Raw genomic sequence first — 19,196 nt, forward strand, 5'->3', positions numbered from 1 at the left:
AGAAGTGGAACAGAACTAGAACAGAACTAGAACAGAACTAGAACAGAACTAGAACAGAACTAGAACAGAACTAGAACAGAATTAGAACAGAACTAGAACAGAACTAGACCAGCACTAGAACAGAACTAGACCAGAACTAGAACAGAACTAGAACAGAACTATAACAGAACTATAACAGAACTAGAACAGAACTATAACAGAACTATAACATAACTAGAACACAACTAGAACAGAACTAGAACAGAACTAGAACAGAACTAGAACAGAACTAGAACAGAACTAGAACAGAACTAGAACAGAACAGAACTAGGACAGAACTAGAACAGAACTAGAACAGAACTAGAACAGAACTAGAACAGAACTAGAACAGAACTAGAACAGAACTAGAACAGTGAAATAGTTGAGATCTAGTTATTTACTTAGAATCATAAACTTAATCTATTTTCTTACATTTTAATATAATTTTTTACAGTTTCATTAAATTTTAATTAAAAATTATGTTTTTTAATATAAAAAGAATATAAACGTTTACATACATCTCACAATAATTAAAACACTGCAGGTGGTCAGTTGTAATAAATCCTTAATTGCCATTATGTCTGCCAGTCGGAGATACGCACACACGCACAAAATAAAATTCTTTAGTTAAATGTTTTAAGTTAAAAATAATTTTTTTTAAGAAATATGTTTCAATTTTAACAATTTCTTTTTTAAACAATTTTGTTTTAATTTCTCTTATATTCCATATTTTTTTTAATTATTTAAAATTTTAAATATTTTAGATATCGAGTTTCTTAATGGTTTTTAACAGCTAAAATTTAAAAAAAAAAAAAATATATAAACAATTGTTTATCTTTTGTTATTCTTTCATTTACAACGTTTTGCTTAAGTTTGCCTCAAATTAAGGGGTGATTTTTTGTTTTATTTTGTCTCACTTTTCAAAAATTTCCTATAAGATTTTCAAAATCAACACCCTTTGTTTATTTTATGTAGAATGTATCATTGTGTGCAAAAAAAAATTCAATTTCCCAAAAAGATTATGAATTATTTCCAATTAGACAGTTAAAAGAAAAAAATATTTTTTTTGTATTCTCGAGTTCATTGGCATGGAAACCGTAGAATATTTAAGGGTTGGGGGTTAGTTTATGTCGCATCATAATTTTTTTTTTTGTAATGTAATAACTTGCAAAAGATGACTAAGTGTTAAGAGAAAACTATTAGGGGGATAACTAATTTTGAAGGTCTAATATTCGAGACTAAACATCGGTTTATCATAGTGTAATAGATCATTCTATAGCCGAGATTATAGATTAGCCTATATTCGACAGAACAGACTAATCTATTCTATTATTTCTGTTTAAGTCCTGTTCAAGTTCTGTTTTAGTTCTGTTCTGTTCTAGTTCTGTTCTAGTTGTGTTGTAGATCTGTTCTAGTTGTGTTCTTGATCTGTTCTAGATCTGTTCTAGTTCTGTTCTAGTTCTGTTCTAGTTCTGTTCTAGTTCTGTTCTAGTTCTGTTCTAGTTCTGTTCTAGTTCTGTTCTAGTTCTGTTCTAGTTCTGTTCTAGTTCTGTTCTAGTTCTGTTCTAGTTCTGTTCTAGTTCTGTTCTATTTCTGTTCTAGTTCTGTTCTAGTTGTGTTCTAGTTCTGTTCTAGTTTTGTTCTAGTTCCTGTTCTGTTCTAGTTCTGTTTTAATTCTTTTCTAGTTTTGTTCCAGTTCTGTTTTAATTCTTTTCTAGTTTCGTTCCAGTTCTGTTCTAATTCTGTTCTAGTTCTGTTCCAGTTCTCTTCTATTTCTGCTCTAGTTCTGTTCTAGTTCTGATCTAGTTCTGTTCTAGTGTTGTTCTAGTGTTGTTCTAGTGTTGTTCTAGTGTTGTTCTAGTTGTGTTCTATTTGTGTTCTTGTTGTATTCTTGTTGTGTTCTAGTTCTATTCTAGTTCTGTTCTAGTTCAGTTCTAGTTCAGTTCTAGTTCAGTTCTAGTTCAGTTCTAGTTCAGTTCTAGTTCAGTTCTAGTTCAGTTCTAGTTCAGTTCTAGTTCAGTTCTAGTTCAGTTCTAGTTCAGTTCTAGTTCAGTTCTAGTTCAGTTCTAGTTCAGTTCTAGTTCAGTTCTAGTTCAGTTCTAGTTCAGTTCTAGTTCAGTTCTAGTTCAGTTCTAGTTCAGTTCTAGTTCAGTTCTAGTTCAGTTCTAGTTCAGTTCTAGTTCTGCTCTAGTTCTGCTCTAGTTCTCTTCTAGTTCTGTTCTAGTTCTGTTCTAGTTTTGTTATAGTGTTGTTCTAGTGTAGTTCTTGTGTTGTTCTAGTTGTGTTCTTGTTGTGTTCTAGTTCTGTTCTGTTCTAGTTCTGTTCTAGTTCTGTTCTAGTTCTGTTCTAGTTCTGTTCTAGTTCTGTTCTAGTTCTGTTCTAGTTCTGTTCTAGTTCTGTTCTAGTTCTGTTCTAGTTCTGTTCTAGTTCTGTTCTAGTTCTGTTCTAGTTCTGTTCTAGTTCTGTTCTAGTGCTGTTCTAGTTCTGTTCTAGTCCTGTTCTAGTTCTGTTCTAGTTCTGTTCTAGTTCTGTTCTAGTTCTGTTCTAGTTCTGTTCTAGTTCTGTTCTAGTTCTGTTCTAGTTCTGTTCTAGTTCTGTTGTATTTCTGTTCTAGTTCTGTTCTAGTTCTGTTCTAGTTTTGTTCTAGTTCTGTTCTAGTTCTGTTCTAGTTTATCTTTTGTAGTTCTAGTTCTGTGCTAGTTCTGTTCTAGTTCTGTTCTTGTTCTGCTCTAGTTCTCTTCGAGTTCTGTTCTAGTTATGTTTTAGTTGTTTTCGTTATGTTCTAGTTTTGCTCCAGTTCTGCTCTAATTCATTTCTAATTCTGTTCTAGTTTTGGTGTAGTTCTAGTTCTGTTCTAATTCTCTTCGAGTTATGTTCTAGTTATGTTTCGTTATGTTTTAGTTTTGCTCTAGTTCTGCTCTAATTCTTTTCTTGTTCGGTTCGAGTTCCCTTATAGTTTTGTTCTAGTTCTGTTCTAGATATGTTCTATTTCTGTTTTAGTTCTGTTATGTTCTGTTTCTGTTTTGGTTTTGTTCTGGTTCTGTTCAAGTTCTGTTCTAGTTATGTTGTAGTTCCGTTCTTTTGTCCAGTCTTTATACTCCCCCTAATATTTCTCCTTCCTCATCATATCCTTAAATGTTTATGCCCAATTGTTGTTGTTTAATTTACAAAATTCAACTAAAATCACATGTTTAAATAGGGTGGATTTTGTGCGCTACTGTTTTTTGTGACAAAAAAAATCATCTGTTAAATATCTACTTTTAATACATTTAACTCGAGGGGTGCGTTTTTTCCCTGCTTGTTATTTTGGTTTCACAAAATATTAGGCAAGGTATTTGTTGTTATCTTTACTACTTTAAAAAGGGAGTAAGGTTATGGTTTTAGACGGGGATTTACAAACATGTAAACAGGGTTTTGAGAAAATTTAACATATTAAGATAACAGATCTTGGGGTGAGTTTAAAAATGATATAGAGTTGAGTATATGGAATTGGAAAACTTTCAGTTAATTCAATGTTATGTAAGAAACTTTGTTTTAATATTTTCCTTAAATTATTATTTTTTAATATTTTAAATTTTTCTTAGCTAAACAATAGCGGTTAGGTGTGAAGTCAACCATAAAAGTTAACAAAGGTTTTGTTTACATTTAAAATTTGTTTTTTTTTTTGCTTTATAAAAAATAGTGGATTTAATGACTTAATTAAACTAAATTAGTGCTGAAATACAAAATTAAGACAAAGTGAAAAATTCTATATTTTTATTTGACTCTAAATAATTTTTAAAATTTGGGGATTGTAGATAATTGAAAAATTTTGTTGTTGATATATTTTGTAAAGTCTGGTGATTCTTGGAAAATTCTTTGAAAATTCAAATTTTGATTAGATTTAAGAAAATTAAAATTTCTTAAAATTTTTAAAAATTCGTTTTTTTTTTTAATTTTTCATTTGGATTTTTAAATAATTTTAAAAATTTGGGGAGCAAAGATAATTAAAAAATTTTACTGTTGAAATATTTTGTAGAGTCTAGTGATTCTTGGAAAATTCTTTAAAAATTCGAATTTTGATTAGATTCAAGAAAATTAAAATTTTTTAAAATTTTTAAAAATTTGAAATTTTATTTTTTTTTAATTTTTCATTTGAATTTTAAATAATTTTAAAAATTCGGGGAACAAAGATAATTGAAAAATGTTGTGGTTGATATAATTTGTAAAGTCTAGTTAATCTTGGAAAATTCTTTAAAAAATCGAATTTTGATTAAAAAATTTATTTTTTTTTTAATTTTTCTTTTGAATTTTAAATATTTTTAAAAATTCGGGGAACAAAGATAATTAAAAAATTTTGTTATTGATGTATTTAATAAAGTCTGGTGATTTTTGGAAAATTGTTTAAAAATTCGATTTTTGATAAAATTTAAGAAAAATTAAAATTTTTCTAAATTTACTTATAAAAATTTTTAAAAAATTCGAAATTTTATTTTTTTTTTTAATTTTCATTTGAAATAATTTCAAAAATTCGATGAACAATGATAATTGAAAAATGTTGTTGTTGTTGACGTTAGTAAAGTCCGGTGAATTTTGAAAAGTTGTTTAAAAATCAAATTTTGTTTAAATTTAAGAAAATTAATTTTTTTTTAAATTTTGTAAATTTTTTTTAAATTTTTTTTTATAAGAATTTTTAATTTTTTTAATAATTTCCATTTGTCATGTTTTAATACAGCAGGTGTTGATTTTTGTTAAAATCTAATAAGAATTTTAGGAGCAAATATATATTTTTTATAAATTTTTTTTAGAAAATAAATTTTGAACTTTTTGTTTTAAAATTTTTCTTTTTAAAATAATTATTAGATTTTTAATTACATTTTATTTGAATCTTCTTTATAAAATTCCTTTTTTTAAAAGAATTTTATAATATTTTTGTTGTTGTTGTTTTTTTAGAATTTTACAATATTTTTGTTGTTGTTTTTTTAGAATTTTTCACTTTATTTTAAAAAATTCTTCTCATATTTGAGATTTTTTTTTTTAATTTTCACTTTTTGTTATTAATTCATTTTTCAGAATTTTGAAGATTTAAATTAAAACTTTTTCTTCACTTTTTTTTTTGAAAATTTTATTCTTAAAATTTTATTTTCTTAAATTTCTTTAATAATTCAATTTCAGTTTCAATATTTTTCTTATTAGAAATTAATTCATTTTTGTTCTAAAACTTTTTTTTAGTATTTTTAGAAAATCTTTCCACTTTTCAAAACAAAATTTTGTTATTTATAGCAAAATGGAGTAAATTTAATCCAAAACACACAAATATTCCCGTTAACTTGTGCTAGAGTTCGAATAAACCGTTATACACTGAACAAGCATTGACTTAAGACTGAAAATCTCAACGAACAACAATAACAAACCAACTCAATTGTCGTTTGCATTAAACTCTCACCCTCCCCTTTCCGCCAAAAAAAGAACAAACCTAAAAAACGGGAGAAATTCTACGCAAGCCTAAGGTACATGGGAAAATCCATCTAAAGTTCATTGTTTTCTTTTTGGTTATTTTACACACAGACCGATTTGTTTCGTGTTAAGTTTTTGCGTGTGTTTAAGTGCGTGCAGTTGTTCACTGTGAGTGTTTGAAAAGCAAAGCAGGGATGGTAGGTATGAAAGCTCATATTAATTTTTATACCTACTATATTATATATGTGGGGTTTTCCACCTCTGCTATTGAGTTAAATGTTTACAGAAATATTTCCTTTATTTTTCTTTTACACTTCACTACACTTTATATTCAAGAGAGAGTAAATTTCTTGCTCTTTAATATACTTATTACAAGGGGGTGGGGAGGGGAAACAGGTATGGAAAATTAAACATTTTAAATAATATAAAAAAATTGAATATTCTTTTAAGATTTTAAAGTACAAAATTATTTTACCCTTTATTATAGACTAGACAAAAGACTAGACTATGAACTAGAATAAAGACTAGAAAATAGACTAGAATATAGACTAGAATTTAGACCAGAATATAGACCAGAATATAGACAAGACTATAGACTAGAATATAGACTAAAGACTAGACTATAGACTAGAGTATATACTAGACTATAGACTAGACTATAGACTAGACTATATATTAGACTATAGACTAGACAGTACACTACACTATAGACTAAATTATAGACTAGACTGTAGGCTAAACTATACACTAGACTATAGACCAGAATATAGACAAGACTACAGACTAAACTAGACTAGACTATAGAATAGACTTGACTAAAGACTAGACTAAAGACTAGACTATAGACTGAACTATAGACTAGATTGTAGACTAGACTATAGACTAGATTGTCGACTGTAGACTAGACTAGACTATAGACTAGACTATAGACTAGACTATAGACAAGACTATAGACTAGACTATAGACTAGACTATAGACTAGACTATAGACTAGACTATAGACTAGACTATAGACTAGACTATAGACTAGACTATAGACTAGGCTATAGACTAGACTATAGACTAGCCTATAGACTAGACTAGACTAGACTATAGACTAGACTATAGACTAGACTATAGACTAGACTATAGACTAGACTATAGACTAGACTATAGACTAGACTATAGACTAGACTATAGACTAGACTAAGACTAGACTATAGACTGAACTATAGACTAGACTATAGACTAGACTATAGACTAGACTATAGACTAGACTATAGACTAGACCATAGACTAGACTATAGACTAGACTATAGACTAGACTATAGACTAGACTATAGACTAGACTATAGACTAGATTAGACAGTAGACTAGACTAGACTATAGACTAGACTACAGACTAGACTACAGACTAGACTATAGACTAGACTATAGACTAGACTATAGACTAGACTATAGACTAGACTATAGACTAGACTATAGACTAGACTATAGACTAGACTATAGACTAGACTATAGACTAGACTATAGACTAGACTATAGACTAGACTATAGACTAGACTATAGACTAGACTATAGACTAGACTATAGACTAGACTATAGACTAGACTATAGACTAGACTAGACTATAGACTAGACTATAGACTAGACTATAGACTAGACTTTAGACTAGACTTTAGACTAGACTATAGACTAGAAATTGAGGGAAACTTAGAAATTTTCCTAAATTAGCCTTAACAGAAAAATAGTACTATTCTACTACTTTTTTTTTAAAAAAAGTTCTTAAAACAAGTTTTCTTTGCATTTTCACAATATATTCCTTTAATTAATTATCTATTGACCAAATATGCTGGCTCATGAATCATTCATTTTAAGTAACAAATAATTCTTTACGTTAGAGCATACTTTTAGGCGCCACATATACATACGTAAAAATGTTCATGAATCATTTTGCAGGAACTTACTCATCTTTGAAAAGAAAACATTACGAAAAAAAAAAACAAGTAGAAAGACATATAAAACATGACAGACATAAATATAAAAAAGTGTTTTTTTTTCAAAATAAAAGTATAATTTTATGTTTATTGTTTGTTTTTTGTTTGACGAAAAAAAGGAAACTTAAGCAATTCGTTACAAAATTAAAACCATGAACTTTAAGGAAGTTGAAAATAAATGAACTTGATAGAAAAGAACAATAAAATGACATAAAAAAGTTTAAAAGTAAAACAAAGGGAAAAACAATAGGGAAATAGTAAAATTTGTAAAAAAGTATCTTTTCTACTACTTTTTTCCAAAAAAAGTCTTAAAGATGTGCAAATAACTAGTTTTGCATGCGGAAAATCTATAAAAAACCAAACAGTACTTTTTGTAAAAAAGTACTTTTTCTACTACTTTAAAAAAATGGGTATTTAACTAGTTTTTCAGGCTGTATAGTTAAGAAAAAATTTAAAAACAAAAAAAGTACTTTTTTACAAAAAGTACTTTTTTTACTACTTTTTCAAAAAGCTAAAAAAAATGTAATTAACTAATTTTTAACGCAGGACAGAGGAAAATCTATCAACGAAACATAAAAAACTAATTTTTTTAAAAAGTACTTTTTTTACTACATAACAAAATCGTTAAAATAAGAGGTACCATTTCTACTACTATTTTAAAAATGTCTCAAATATAAGCAATTGTAAAACTTTTCATCCAGAACAGCTAAAAATCTATCAAAAAACATATAATACTACTTTTTTCACAAAAAGTACCTTTTCAAAAAAGTACTTTTTCTACTACTTTTTTTTAAAGTTGCAAAAATGTGCAGTTTTTCTTGCTGGACAGTTAAAATTCTATTAAAAACTACAAAAAGTACTTTCTTTAACAAAAGTACTTTTTCTACTACTTTTTTTTAAATTTCGAAAGTACAAAATATCAAGTTTAAGTAGTTTTTCTGTAATTTTCCTTACATTTGCTTTATAAAATACTACTTTTTCTCAAAAATTACCTTTTCAAAAAAGTACTGTTTCTACTACTTATTAAAAAAATGTTTTATAACTGTGCAGTTTTTCTTGCTAAACAGTTTAAAATCTGCCGAAAATTAAAAATAGTACTTTTTTACAAAAAGTACTTTTTCTACTACTTTTTTTTAAAAAAAAACTTGCAAAAGTACAAAATATTATTTTAAGTAGGTCATTTGTCATTTTTCTTACATTTGCTTTATTTTCCTTACATTTGCTTTAAAAAATACTTCTTTTTCCACAAAAAGTAACTTTTCAAAAAAGTACTTTTTCTACTACTTTTTTTTAAAAAAAATTTAAAAATGTGCAGTTTTTCTTGCTGGACAGTTAAAAATCTATGAAAAACTTCAAAAAGTACTTTTTTTTACCAAAAGTACTTTTTTACTACTTTTTTGTTTTAAACAAGTAGTAAAACAAGATTAACTAGTTTTTCGACTAGTTTTGTTACATTTTTTTAATATTTGCTTTATATTTCATCTTCTTATATCTTGCAAAAGTTTATGAAGGAAAAACCTAAATATTTTCTTGGAAAAATGAAAGAATTTGTTGCAAGTTGTTGAAATAATACATCAGTTTTCATTATGATGATGATGATGTCTTTGTTTTGAATTGTCTGGAAGACGTCATATGGCGGCAATTGATTATAAACAACAAAATGTTTAAAAACTCAATAAAGAAAAGTGACCAAAAAGTAGTAGAAAACTTAAGGTAGATTTAAGAGGGGGAAAAGAAAATTAATTTTATTTAAATTTAGATGTTTTCCAAAACTGACTGACTAACCCAAGACGCCAGTGTTTAAAAAAAAAAAGAATCTTAACAAAGTTTTGATATTTTTATGATGTTGCTGTTAGTGAAGATGCTGTAAGTTTTTCATATGATGTGTTAGAAGATAGACAGACAAGACCGCCAGCCAACTACACACACACTCACACACAAATCATTATTTATTAACACTTTGCACATATGAGAAGTTTTATGGGCGTCCAAATAAAATGGAAAACAAAAAAAAAAAAAAAAACTAAGAGACAATTGGCTGCCATCCAGTCTAGGCGTCTGGCTTCAATGCACGACCAATAATTATAATGACAATAATAATGAAATGCAAGCAAAATATGAAATAAAATAACAACAACAAAAAAACACAAAGAAGGAAATAGAAAGAAAATTTTTAAAAGAAAACACGAAAATATGTTCAATTTAAGATTAAAAGGAAAATAGGAAAATTTTGTTTTACAAAGTGTAACTGTGCATTTTTTTAAGATTTTATAAAAAAGTAGTAGAAAAGGTACTTTTTTGAAAAAAGTATTTTTTTTTTTAATTTATTTGGAGTTATTGGTGTTGAAAAACTAGTTTTAAAGGAAATTTTTAAGATTTTTTTTTTTTTAAAGTAGTAGAAAAAGTACTTTTTGGAAAAATAGTACTTTTTTGATATTTTACATTATTATTAGCTACTGCTGTTGAAAAAACAAGTTTCAAAAGAAGTTTAAAACTTTTTTAAAGATTTTATAAAAAAAGTAGTAGAAAAAGTACTTTTTGAAAAAAACACTACTTTTTTGATATTTTACCATATTTTTAGAGGCTGGTGTTGAAAAAAATAGATTTTTATGAGTTTTAATCCTTTTTAAAGATTTTTTAAAAAAAGTAGTAGAAAAAAGTACTTTTTGGAGAAACAGTACTTTTTTGATATTTACCATATTTTTAGAGGCTGGTGTTGGAAAAAAAAAGATTTTTATGTGTTTTAAACTTTTTTAAAGATTTTATAAAAAAAAGTAGTAGAAAAAGTACTTTTTGGAGAAAGAGTACTTTTTTTATATTTTACCGTATTGTTAGTGGCTGGTATTGAAAAGAAAAACATTTCTGAGAGTTTTAAACTTTATTTAAAGATTTTATAAAAAAGTAGTAGAAAAAGTACTTTTTGGGAAAAGAGTACTTTTTTTTTTTTTGATATTTTACCATATTTTTAGCGGATGGTATTAAAAAAATTGATTTCTATGAGTTTTAAACATTTTTAAAGATTTTATAAAAAAGTAGTAGAAAAAGTACTTTTTGGAGAAAGAGTACATTTTTCATATTTTAATGTATTTTTAACTGCTGGTAATTGAAAAAATTCGATTTCTATGAGTTTTAAACTTTTTTTTTTAAGGATTTTATAAAAAAGTAGTAGAAAAAGTACTTTTTGGAAAAGAGTACTTTTTGATTATTGCCACATTTTTAACGGCTGGTATTAAAAAAATTTGATTTCTATGAGTTTTAAACTTTTTTAAAGATTTTTTAAAAAAGTAGTAGAAAAAGTACTTTTTGAAAAAAGTAAATTTTTCATATTTTAATGTATTTTTATCTAGTGATATTGAAAAGAAAAAGATTTCTAAGAGTTTTAAACTTTTTTAAGATTTTATAAAAAAAGTAGTAGAAAAAGTACTTTTTTTTAAAAAATTTACATTTTTGATATTTTAACCTATCAGCCGCTAAGGCTGGTATTAAAAAACAAGATTTTTAGGAAATTTTAAACATTTCTTAAAGATTTTAGAAAAAAGTAGTAGAAAAAGTGCTTTTTGGAGAAAGAGTACTTTTTTGATATTTTTATGTATTTTTAACTGCTGGTAATTGAAAAAATTCGATTTCTATGAGTTTTAAACTTTTTTAAAGATTTTATAAAAAAAGTAGTAGAAAAAGTACTTTTTGGAAAAAGAGTACTATTTTAACTTTTTACATATATTTTTTCTAGGAATATTGAAAAACTAATTTTAAGTGAAAATTTTTGCTTTTCTTTTAAGATTTTAGAAAAAAGTAGTAGAAAAGGTACTTTTTTGGGGAAAAAAGTACTTTATAGATATTTTAACGCATTTTTAGCTTTTAACGTAGAAAAGCCAAATTGAAAAATTAGTTTTCTATGAAATTTTAAACTTTTGAAATGTTTTACAAAAAAGTAGTAGAAAAGGTACTTTTTGGGAGTTAAGTACTTTTTTTTGTATTAAATTACTTTTTCGATTTTAAGCAAATTTTTAGCTTTTATATACCAAAGAAGACTTGTGATGTGATCAAAATCATTTTTATTAGCTTGTTTCTCAAAAAGTAGTAGAAAAAGTACCTTTATTTAGAAAAAGTACTTTATGGATTTTATGTTTAATTTAAGCTTTTATGAATTAAAAATATGATTACATTTGGTAAAAATTGTTTTTCTAGCTTGTTTTTCCAAAAGTAATAAAAAAGTACTTTTTTGGATTTTAAATACTTTTAGGCCAAAGAGTACTTTTTGGGTTTTGAATCATTTTGTTTTGCTTTAATATAGCAAAATAGGCTTAAATGTGTTAAATATGGTTTCTATAGCTCGTTTTTAAAAAAAGTAGTAGAAAAAGTACTTTTTTTGGAAAAAAGTACTTTTAGCTTTTTAAGCTTAATTTTAGCTTTTTTAAACTAAAATAGGCTTAAATGTGTTAAAATTGTTTCTCTAGCTTGTTTTTAAAAAAAAGTGGTAGAAAAAGTACTTTTTGTGGAAAAAGTACTTTTTGGATATTAAGCTTAATTTTAGCTTTTTTTAAACTAAAATTGGCTTAAATGTGCTAAATATGAGTTTGATAGTTTGTTTTTTAAAAAGGTAGTGGAAAAAGTACTTTTTGTGGAAAAAGTACTTTTTCTCAAAAAAAAGTACTTTTAGCTTTTTAACCATAATTTTAGCTTTTTTAAACTAAAATAGTCTTAAATGTGTTAAAATCATTTCTCTAGCTTGATTTTAAAAAAAAGTAGTAGAAAAAGTACTTCTTTGGGAAAAAAGTACTTTTTCACAAAAAAGTACCTTTAGGGTTTTAAGCTTAATTTTAGCTTTTTTAAATTAAAAAATGTTAAGTTTTTCAATTTTTGCTTTGTTTTAGATTCAAAATGTAAAAAAGTAGTAGAAAAAGGTAGTATTTCTACAATTTCTTTGAATTTTAATTAAGTTTTCCCCTTTTTAATGACTTTTTCTTTGTGTCTTTTATGAAAAATATTATATTTTTTATGATGATGGTTTTGTGTTTTTAGAAAACTCAATTAACACAACACAACAACAGCCCCCGCAAAACAATTTTTCATATTAAATGGATATTTTCTTTCCAACTCTCTCTCTCTCTCTTCCCCACCCCACTTTTGTTTGCCTTTAGTGGCCTAGTTTTATCTATAGTTTATGTTTTTTTCTTGCATTTTTTTTTAATTAACAATCAATCTAAACTAAAGAAACAAAAACCTCAACAAACTGACGCAGCCAATAACAATACTTTTCAACAAAAGTGTTGAATGATTGTTGTCTATAGTTAAGTTGCTGCTGTGAAAGTATAAATGAATGAATTAATGTTTGCATTTATTTTAAAAATGGAAATTCTTTCTATTTTATACATTTCTATATGCATTTTGATTGATTGCTTCTGCTATAAACTAAACAAAGGATGTTATTTATATATTTTGATTAAGTTTTTTTAATTAAATCATCTGCTTTTGTTATTAGTTTAACGCATTAAAAGTTTGCTAAATTGCAAGTCTATGGAGGGTTTTGTACATATAACACTTTCATAATATAAATGTTAACATCATGTTATTAAGCTTTAACATAATGACAACAACATCAACATTATCATTTGTTGTGTTTTTAATTTTCCCTCAAAAAATTTAAAAAATGTTTTTATCTACAACCCTAATTTCTACATCATAAATTAATTTTCCTAACACTAGCATCATCATCATTATCAACAACAGTATTTGCATATAATACAACAACAACAAACAATGAAAAAAACTCACAATTTTCATTAAAAAATTAATGAACCGTGCATCCGTCATTATAAATGAATACATTAAGATATTATACATAATGCAAAATAATATGTAACGTAAAGAAAAAGTTCATAAACCATAAAAATTCCACCACTACAACAATTTGAAATTTTGCCAAAAACAACTAAAGAAATCAATTGGAAGAAATTGTAATTACAGGAGACATTTTTTTGTTAACTCTACAACAAGTGGATGATAATTCGGAAAAACAATTAGGGAATCATAGGTTATGGAAAAAATATAAGAAAATTAATGGAAACCACCAGACTATAGACTAGACTATGTACTAAATTATAGACTTATACTAAAAACTAGATTATAAACTAGCGCACAGACTAGACTATAGCGAAGATCGTAGACTAGAGTAAAAACTTAATTATAGACTAGAATATAGAATACTGACTAGAATGTCAATATTCTAGACTAGACTATATACTACAATATAGACTACAACTAGACAATAGACTTGTAGACTAGACTATAGACTAGACTATAGACAAGACTATAGACTAGAGTGTAGACTAGAATATAGACTAGACTACAGACTAGACTAGATTATAGAATAGACTATAGACTAGACTATAGACTAGACTATAGACTAGAGTGTAGACTAGTATATAGACTACACTATAGACTTGACTATAGACTAGATTATAGAATATACTATAGACTAGACTAGACTATAGACTAGAGAATAGACTAGACAATAGACTAGACTAAAGACTAGACTATAGACTAGACTATAGACTAGACTATAGACTAGACTATAGACTAGACTATAGACTAGACTATAGACTAGACTATAGACTAGACTATAGACTAGACTGTAGACTAGACTATAGACTATACTATAGACTAGACTGTAGACTAGACAATAGACTAGAATGTAGACTAGACTATAGGCTACACTAGAGTCCAGGCTAGACTAATGACTAAAGTACAGACTATACTATAACCTAGACTATAGACTAGACTATATACTAGAATAGGCTAGACTCTAAGCTAGTTTATAGGCTAGACCATTGACTAGACTATACCCAAGACTAAAGACTAGACTATATACTAGAATAGGATAGTAAGTTAGTCTATAGGCTAGCTTATAGTCTAGTTTATAGACTAGTCTAGTCTATAAGCTAGTGTATAGTCTAGTGTATAGTCTAGTGTATAGTCTAGTGTATAGTCTAGTCTATAGTCTATTCTATAGTCTAGTCTAGTATATACTCTAGTCTATATACTAGTCTATAATCTAGTCTGTGGTCTAGTCTATAGTATGGTCTATAGTTGATTCTATAGTCTAGTCTATAATCTATTTTATAGTCTAGTCTATAGTTTTAATTCTATGTAGTCTCTAGTCTTGTGTCTAGTCTATAGTCTAGTTTATAGTCTAGTCTAAAGTCAAGGCTATAGTCTAGTCTATAGTCTAGTCTATAGTCTAGTTTATAGTCTAGTTTATAGTCTAGTATATAGTCTAGTCTAAAGTCTAGTCTAAAGTCAAGGCTATAGTCTAGTTTATAGTCTAGTCTAAAGTCAAGGCTATAGTCTAGTCTAGTCTATAGTCTAGTCTATAGTCTAGTCTATAGTCTAGTCTATAGTCTAGTCTATAGTCTAGTCTATAGTATAGTCGATAGTCTAGTCTATAGTCTAGTTTATAGTCTATAGTCTAGTCTATAGTCTAGTCTATAGTCTAGTCTATAGTCTAGTCCATAGTCTAGTCTATAGTCTAGTCCATAGTCTAGTCTATAGTCTAGTCTATATTCTAGTCTATAGTCTAGTCTATAGTCTTGTCTATAGTCTAGTCTATAGTCTTGTCTATAGTCTAGTCTATAGTCTAGTCTATAGCTTTGTCTATAGTCTAGTCTATAGTCTAGTCTATAGCCTTGTCTATAGTCTAGTCTATAGTCTAGTCTATAGTCTGGTCTATAGTCTAGTCTATAGTCTGTAGTGTAGTCTATGGTTCAGTCTATAGTCTATTCTATAGCTTTGCCTATAATTTTGCCTATAGTCTTCTCTGCAGTTTAGTCTGTAGTTTAGTCTATAGTTTATAATGTAGACTAGTTTTTAGTGTAGTCAGGTCTATAGTCCAATGTCTCTGATATAGCCTAGTTTTTAGTCTAGATTATATTCTAGTCTATAGTCTAGTTTGTAGTCTAGTATATAGGCTAGTCTATGGTATAGTATATAGTTTAGTCTATAGTCTAGTTTATGGTCTAGCATAGCCTAGTCTGTATTCAAGGATTAAAAAATATTTGTTATTTTTCTGTTTTCCTTAAACAAATTTCTTATAAATTTTATAATTTAAATGTGAAAATTAAACAAGTTATTGTCCTTTTTCTAGAGTCCTTTTTTTTGTATTGTTCTTTTCTCAGAAAAACAATTTCCTTAAACTATTGTCAAGTATTTGTGTTGTTATTATTGTTGCTTTTTGTAAAAAAGCATTAAGCGTTTTATTTTGTTCCTTTTTTTTTGTTGAATGATAGATTGTTGTAAGTTCAGGGCAAAGTCATTCAACTTTAACACAGAAATAAAAAAAAACGCAACACACACACTCATACACTTACATTTACATAGCAATGAAAAATACAAATAAAATAAAATTTATTGATTGTGTGAAAAAAAGAAGGAAAGAGTAAGAAAGTTGTTTTAAAGAATTTTAAATATTTCTTAGATAATTACAAGTTAGTTAAGAGATAATTAAAGAAAACATTTAGATTTGGGTTTAAAAAGCCTAAAATTAGACTTTACTTTTTTTATAATATTAAATTTACCCACCTTTTTCCTATAGTTATCCATTCATAAAGTTTTTTGGTTTCGTTGTATTATTGAAGATTTTTTTTTGTAAATTATTTTACAAAAATTTAGTTACTTTCATTCCTTTGCTGCGGCTGTTGCTGTTGCTGCTGCTGCTCTCTCCCACCAACACTTTTGTTTGCTTTAAAAACACATGTGTGTGTGTTGGTGTTTATGCTTTAGTTTTTATAACTTAAACAATTGCATTGAATGAAAATTTAGCTTTTTTTCTTTTTTCATAAATATTATAAAGGTTTCTTAAAAGTTTTGTTGTTGGTCAAGGTTTATGGAACTTTTTCTTATATTTCATGTTGTTTGAAAAAACAGGGAAATTTCATAAATTTCCTAAATTTCTTAATAATATTCTTATTTTTATGGCCACAAAACACATTTTAACACTTTTACACAAATTTCTAGATTTTTTGTTTTTTTCCTTAATTTTTCCTTGACGTCTGTATAAATTTTTTGTTGTTGTTACTGTAAATGGTGTCAAGAATTTTATATTCATTAGTGGAATTTTGTCCACTAATAAAAAAATGTAAGAAAAAAAGTTATAAGAAAGCTTTTAAAGCTGGCAATGCTGTGTTTAACATTTGTAAATCAAAAGTTTAAAGACCTGCGCTGTATAACAAGTGTCAAACTCAAAAGTGTTGAAGAAAATTACTAAAACTAAACAATTTTTTAACAGAAAAACTTTTAATTCTTGAAAAAATTGTAAATATAGAAATTTTTTAAAAAAGTAGTAGATATACTACTATTTTTAATCTTCAATTTTTGCCTTTAAACTAGTTTTATATGATAAAAATCTTAAATTTATGCATATAAAAACGCTTTTTAAAATTAGTAGTATTTCTACTACTATTTTTAAAATTCAATTTTTATAACAAAACTTGGTTAAATATGCATAACTTTCATTAAAAAGCTTATTTTTAAAATTTTCTTAAATTTTTTAAAATAGTAGTATTTCTACTACTATTTTTAAAATCCAATTTTTATAACAAAACTTTATAAAATATCGTTAAATATGCATAATTTTCATTAAAAAGCTTATTTTTAATACTTTTTCAAATTTTAAAAATAGTAGTATTTCTACTACTTTTTTCTAAAATCTATCTAATTTTCTTAAAAATTTTATTTTTCTTACAAAATCTATCACAATATTATTAAAAAACATAATTTTGGTACAATTTGTATGTTTTTGAAAAAGTAGTAGAAATACTACTATTTCATAAAATCAATTTTTATAACAAAACTTTGTGAATTACAATTTAAAATGAATAATTTTAATTAAAATATATATATTTAATACTTTTTTCCCATTTTTGAAATAGTAGTATATCTACTACCTTTTTTAAAAACTCTTAAAATATTATTAAAAAATGTTATTTTTCTAACAAAATCTATCACAATATTGTTAAAAACACATTTTTGGTACGTTTTGCATGTTTTTGAAAAAAGTAGTAGAAATACTACTAATTTAAAAATCCAATTTTTGTAACAAAACTTTGTTAAATATCGTTAAATAAGCATCATTTTTTTTATAAAAAGCATTTTTAGTAAATTTTTAACATTTTAAAAATAGTAGTATTTCTACTACTATTTTAAAAAAAGTACAAAATTTCATTTTAATTGACTGTTATGAAGTTTTAACTCATTTAAACAAGATTTTCGGCTAAAAATTCATATTTGAAAAAAGTAGTATTTCTACTACTATTTTTTAAAAATGCAGAATTTGATTTAAGATGACTGTTATGAAGTTTAAACTCATTTAAACAAGATTTTTGTTAAAAAATTCATTTTTGAAAAGAGTAGTATTTCTACTACTTTTTTTTAAAAAGTGTTAAATTTTGGCAAAAATGTTTTTTAATAAGTTTTAAGTCATTTAAACAAGATTTTCGGCCAAAAATTCATATTTAAAAAAGTAGTATTTCTACTACTTTTTTTTTTAAAGTGTAAGATTTTGTTAAAAATGTTGTTTTAATAAGTTTTAACTCATTTAAACAAGATTTAAAGCCAAAAATTTTTAAAAAAGTAGTATTTCTACTACTTTTTTTTAAAAAGTTTAGAATTTGAAATTTATGGAAAATTGTATGTTTTTTTCATTGAAAATTTTGCAGATTAATGCTTTTTTTTTAACTTTGCTTTTTGCTAGAAAATTTCTACTACTACTAAAGTTCAAACAAGCGGAAGTTGTTTAGAAATTCCTCTTTGAATTTGTACACAAATTTGCATTTGTTTTATGGTTGTTGTTGTTATTATTGTTATTTTACTATACAACAACAAAAAGAATTATGTGTAAAATTAAGTATATGACAGTTTTATGACATGCGCTCTTTCCTGTGGAGGGGGGGGGAGTTCTGACAGCTTAAAGAAAAATGTCAAAATATGTGGTATAAATTGTGGATTGTGGAAACTATTTTTAAGATTTTTTTCTTCAAGTTTTAATAAAATTAAAAGATTTTTTCTTAAAAATTTGACTAAACGTTAAAAAAAAGTTTCTTTTTTCTTTTAAACAACTTTAGCTTTCTTTTAACTTTTTTTTTAATAATTTTAATTTGTTTTGTTTCTTGACTTTTTCTTTTATTCTTTAAAATATTTTCACACACTTTAGGAATTACAGGAAATTTTTCATTTTTCTTTCTTTTTTTGGATTTATAGGTTCTTTGAACTTTTGATGTTTAAACTTTATTTCCTGTTAACAATTAAACTTTATTAAACTTTTATTTTGAATTTTTCCTTAATTTTTTTAATTATTTACACTTTTTCTAAAATATTTATATTTTTTCTTTATTAAACACTTTCTTTCGTTGTAAGTTTTTAGGATTTTTTGTTCGTTCTCCTTTTTTTAGAGTTTTGTAATTTTAATAGAGTTTTTTTTTACTTCTTCTTCTTCTTTTTGCATTTCTGCCATTGTTGTTGTTTGCTTTTTTTCTCTATATATGCATGTAGTTTTTTTTTGTTTTGTTAAAATCCTTTATCCCCCGTTTTATCATATGTTTTTTAAACCTTCAAATCCACCCCATTTGGTTTGCTTAAAAAAAAACAACTCTGTTAAGTTGCATTACCTTCCTTAGCAGCCTTTTTTCTATTTGCTTTTGTTTTACTTTGTATGCTTTGGTTTAACTTTCTTCTTAAAACGTACAACTTTCTGGCTAATGAATGAAAAAATCA

At 25.8% G+C, this 19,196-nt stretch overlaps 1 protein-coding gene across 11 annotated transcripts in view; it reads right to left on the minus strand.

Moving 5' to 3' along the window:
* The window catches only part of LOC111680750 (uncharacterized protein CG43867), a 49,302-nt gene extending 33,143 nt beyond the window's left edge, over positions 1 to 16,159 (minus strand). For 8 of the 11 annotated variants that reach the window (XM_046945809.1, XM_046945807.1, XM_046945806.1 and 5 more), the window contains exon 1: positions 16,008 to 16,159. In XM_046945809.1, the coding sequence (XP_046801765.1) occupies positions 16,008 to 16,028 (21 nt within the window). In that variant the 5' untranslated portion in view covers positions 16,029 to 16,159. Of the gene's footprint in view, positions 1 to 536; positions 751 to 16,007 lie in introns of those variants that run through there. The other 3 variants (XM_046945811.1, XM_046945810.1, XM_046945801.1) reach the window with 2 other exon arrangements.
* Between the last annotated feature and the right edge of the window lie 3,037 nt (positions 16,160 to 19,196).

The sequence above is a fragment of the Lucilia cuprina genome, chromosome 3, assembly GCF_022045245.1.
Source record: "Lucilia cuprina isolate Lc7/37 chromosome 3, ASM2204524v1, whole genome shotgun sequence".
Taxonomy (NCBI): Eukaryota; Metazoa; Arthropoda; class Insecta; order Diptera; family Calliphoridae; genus Lucilia; species Lucilia cuprina.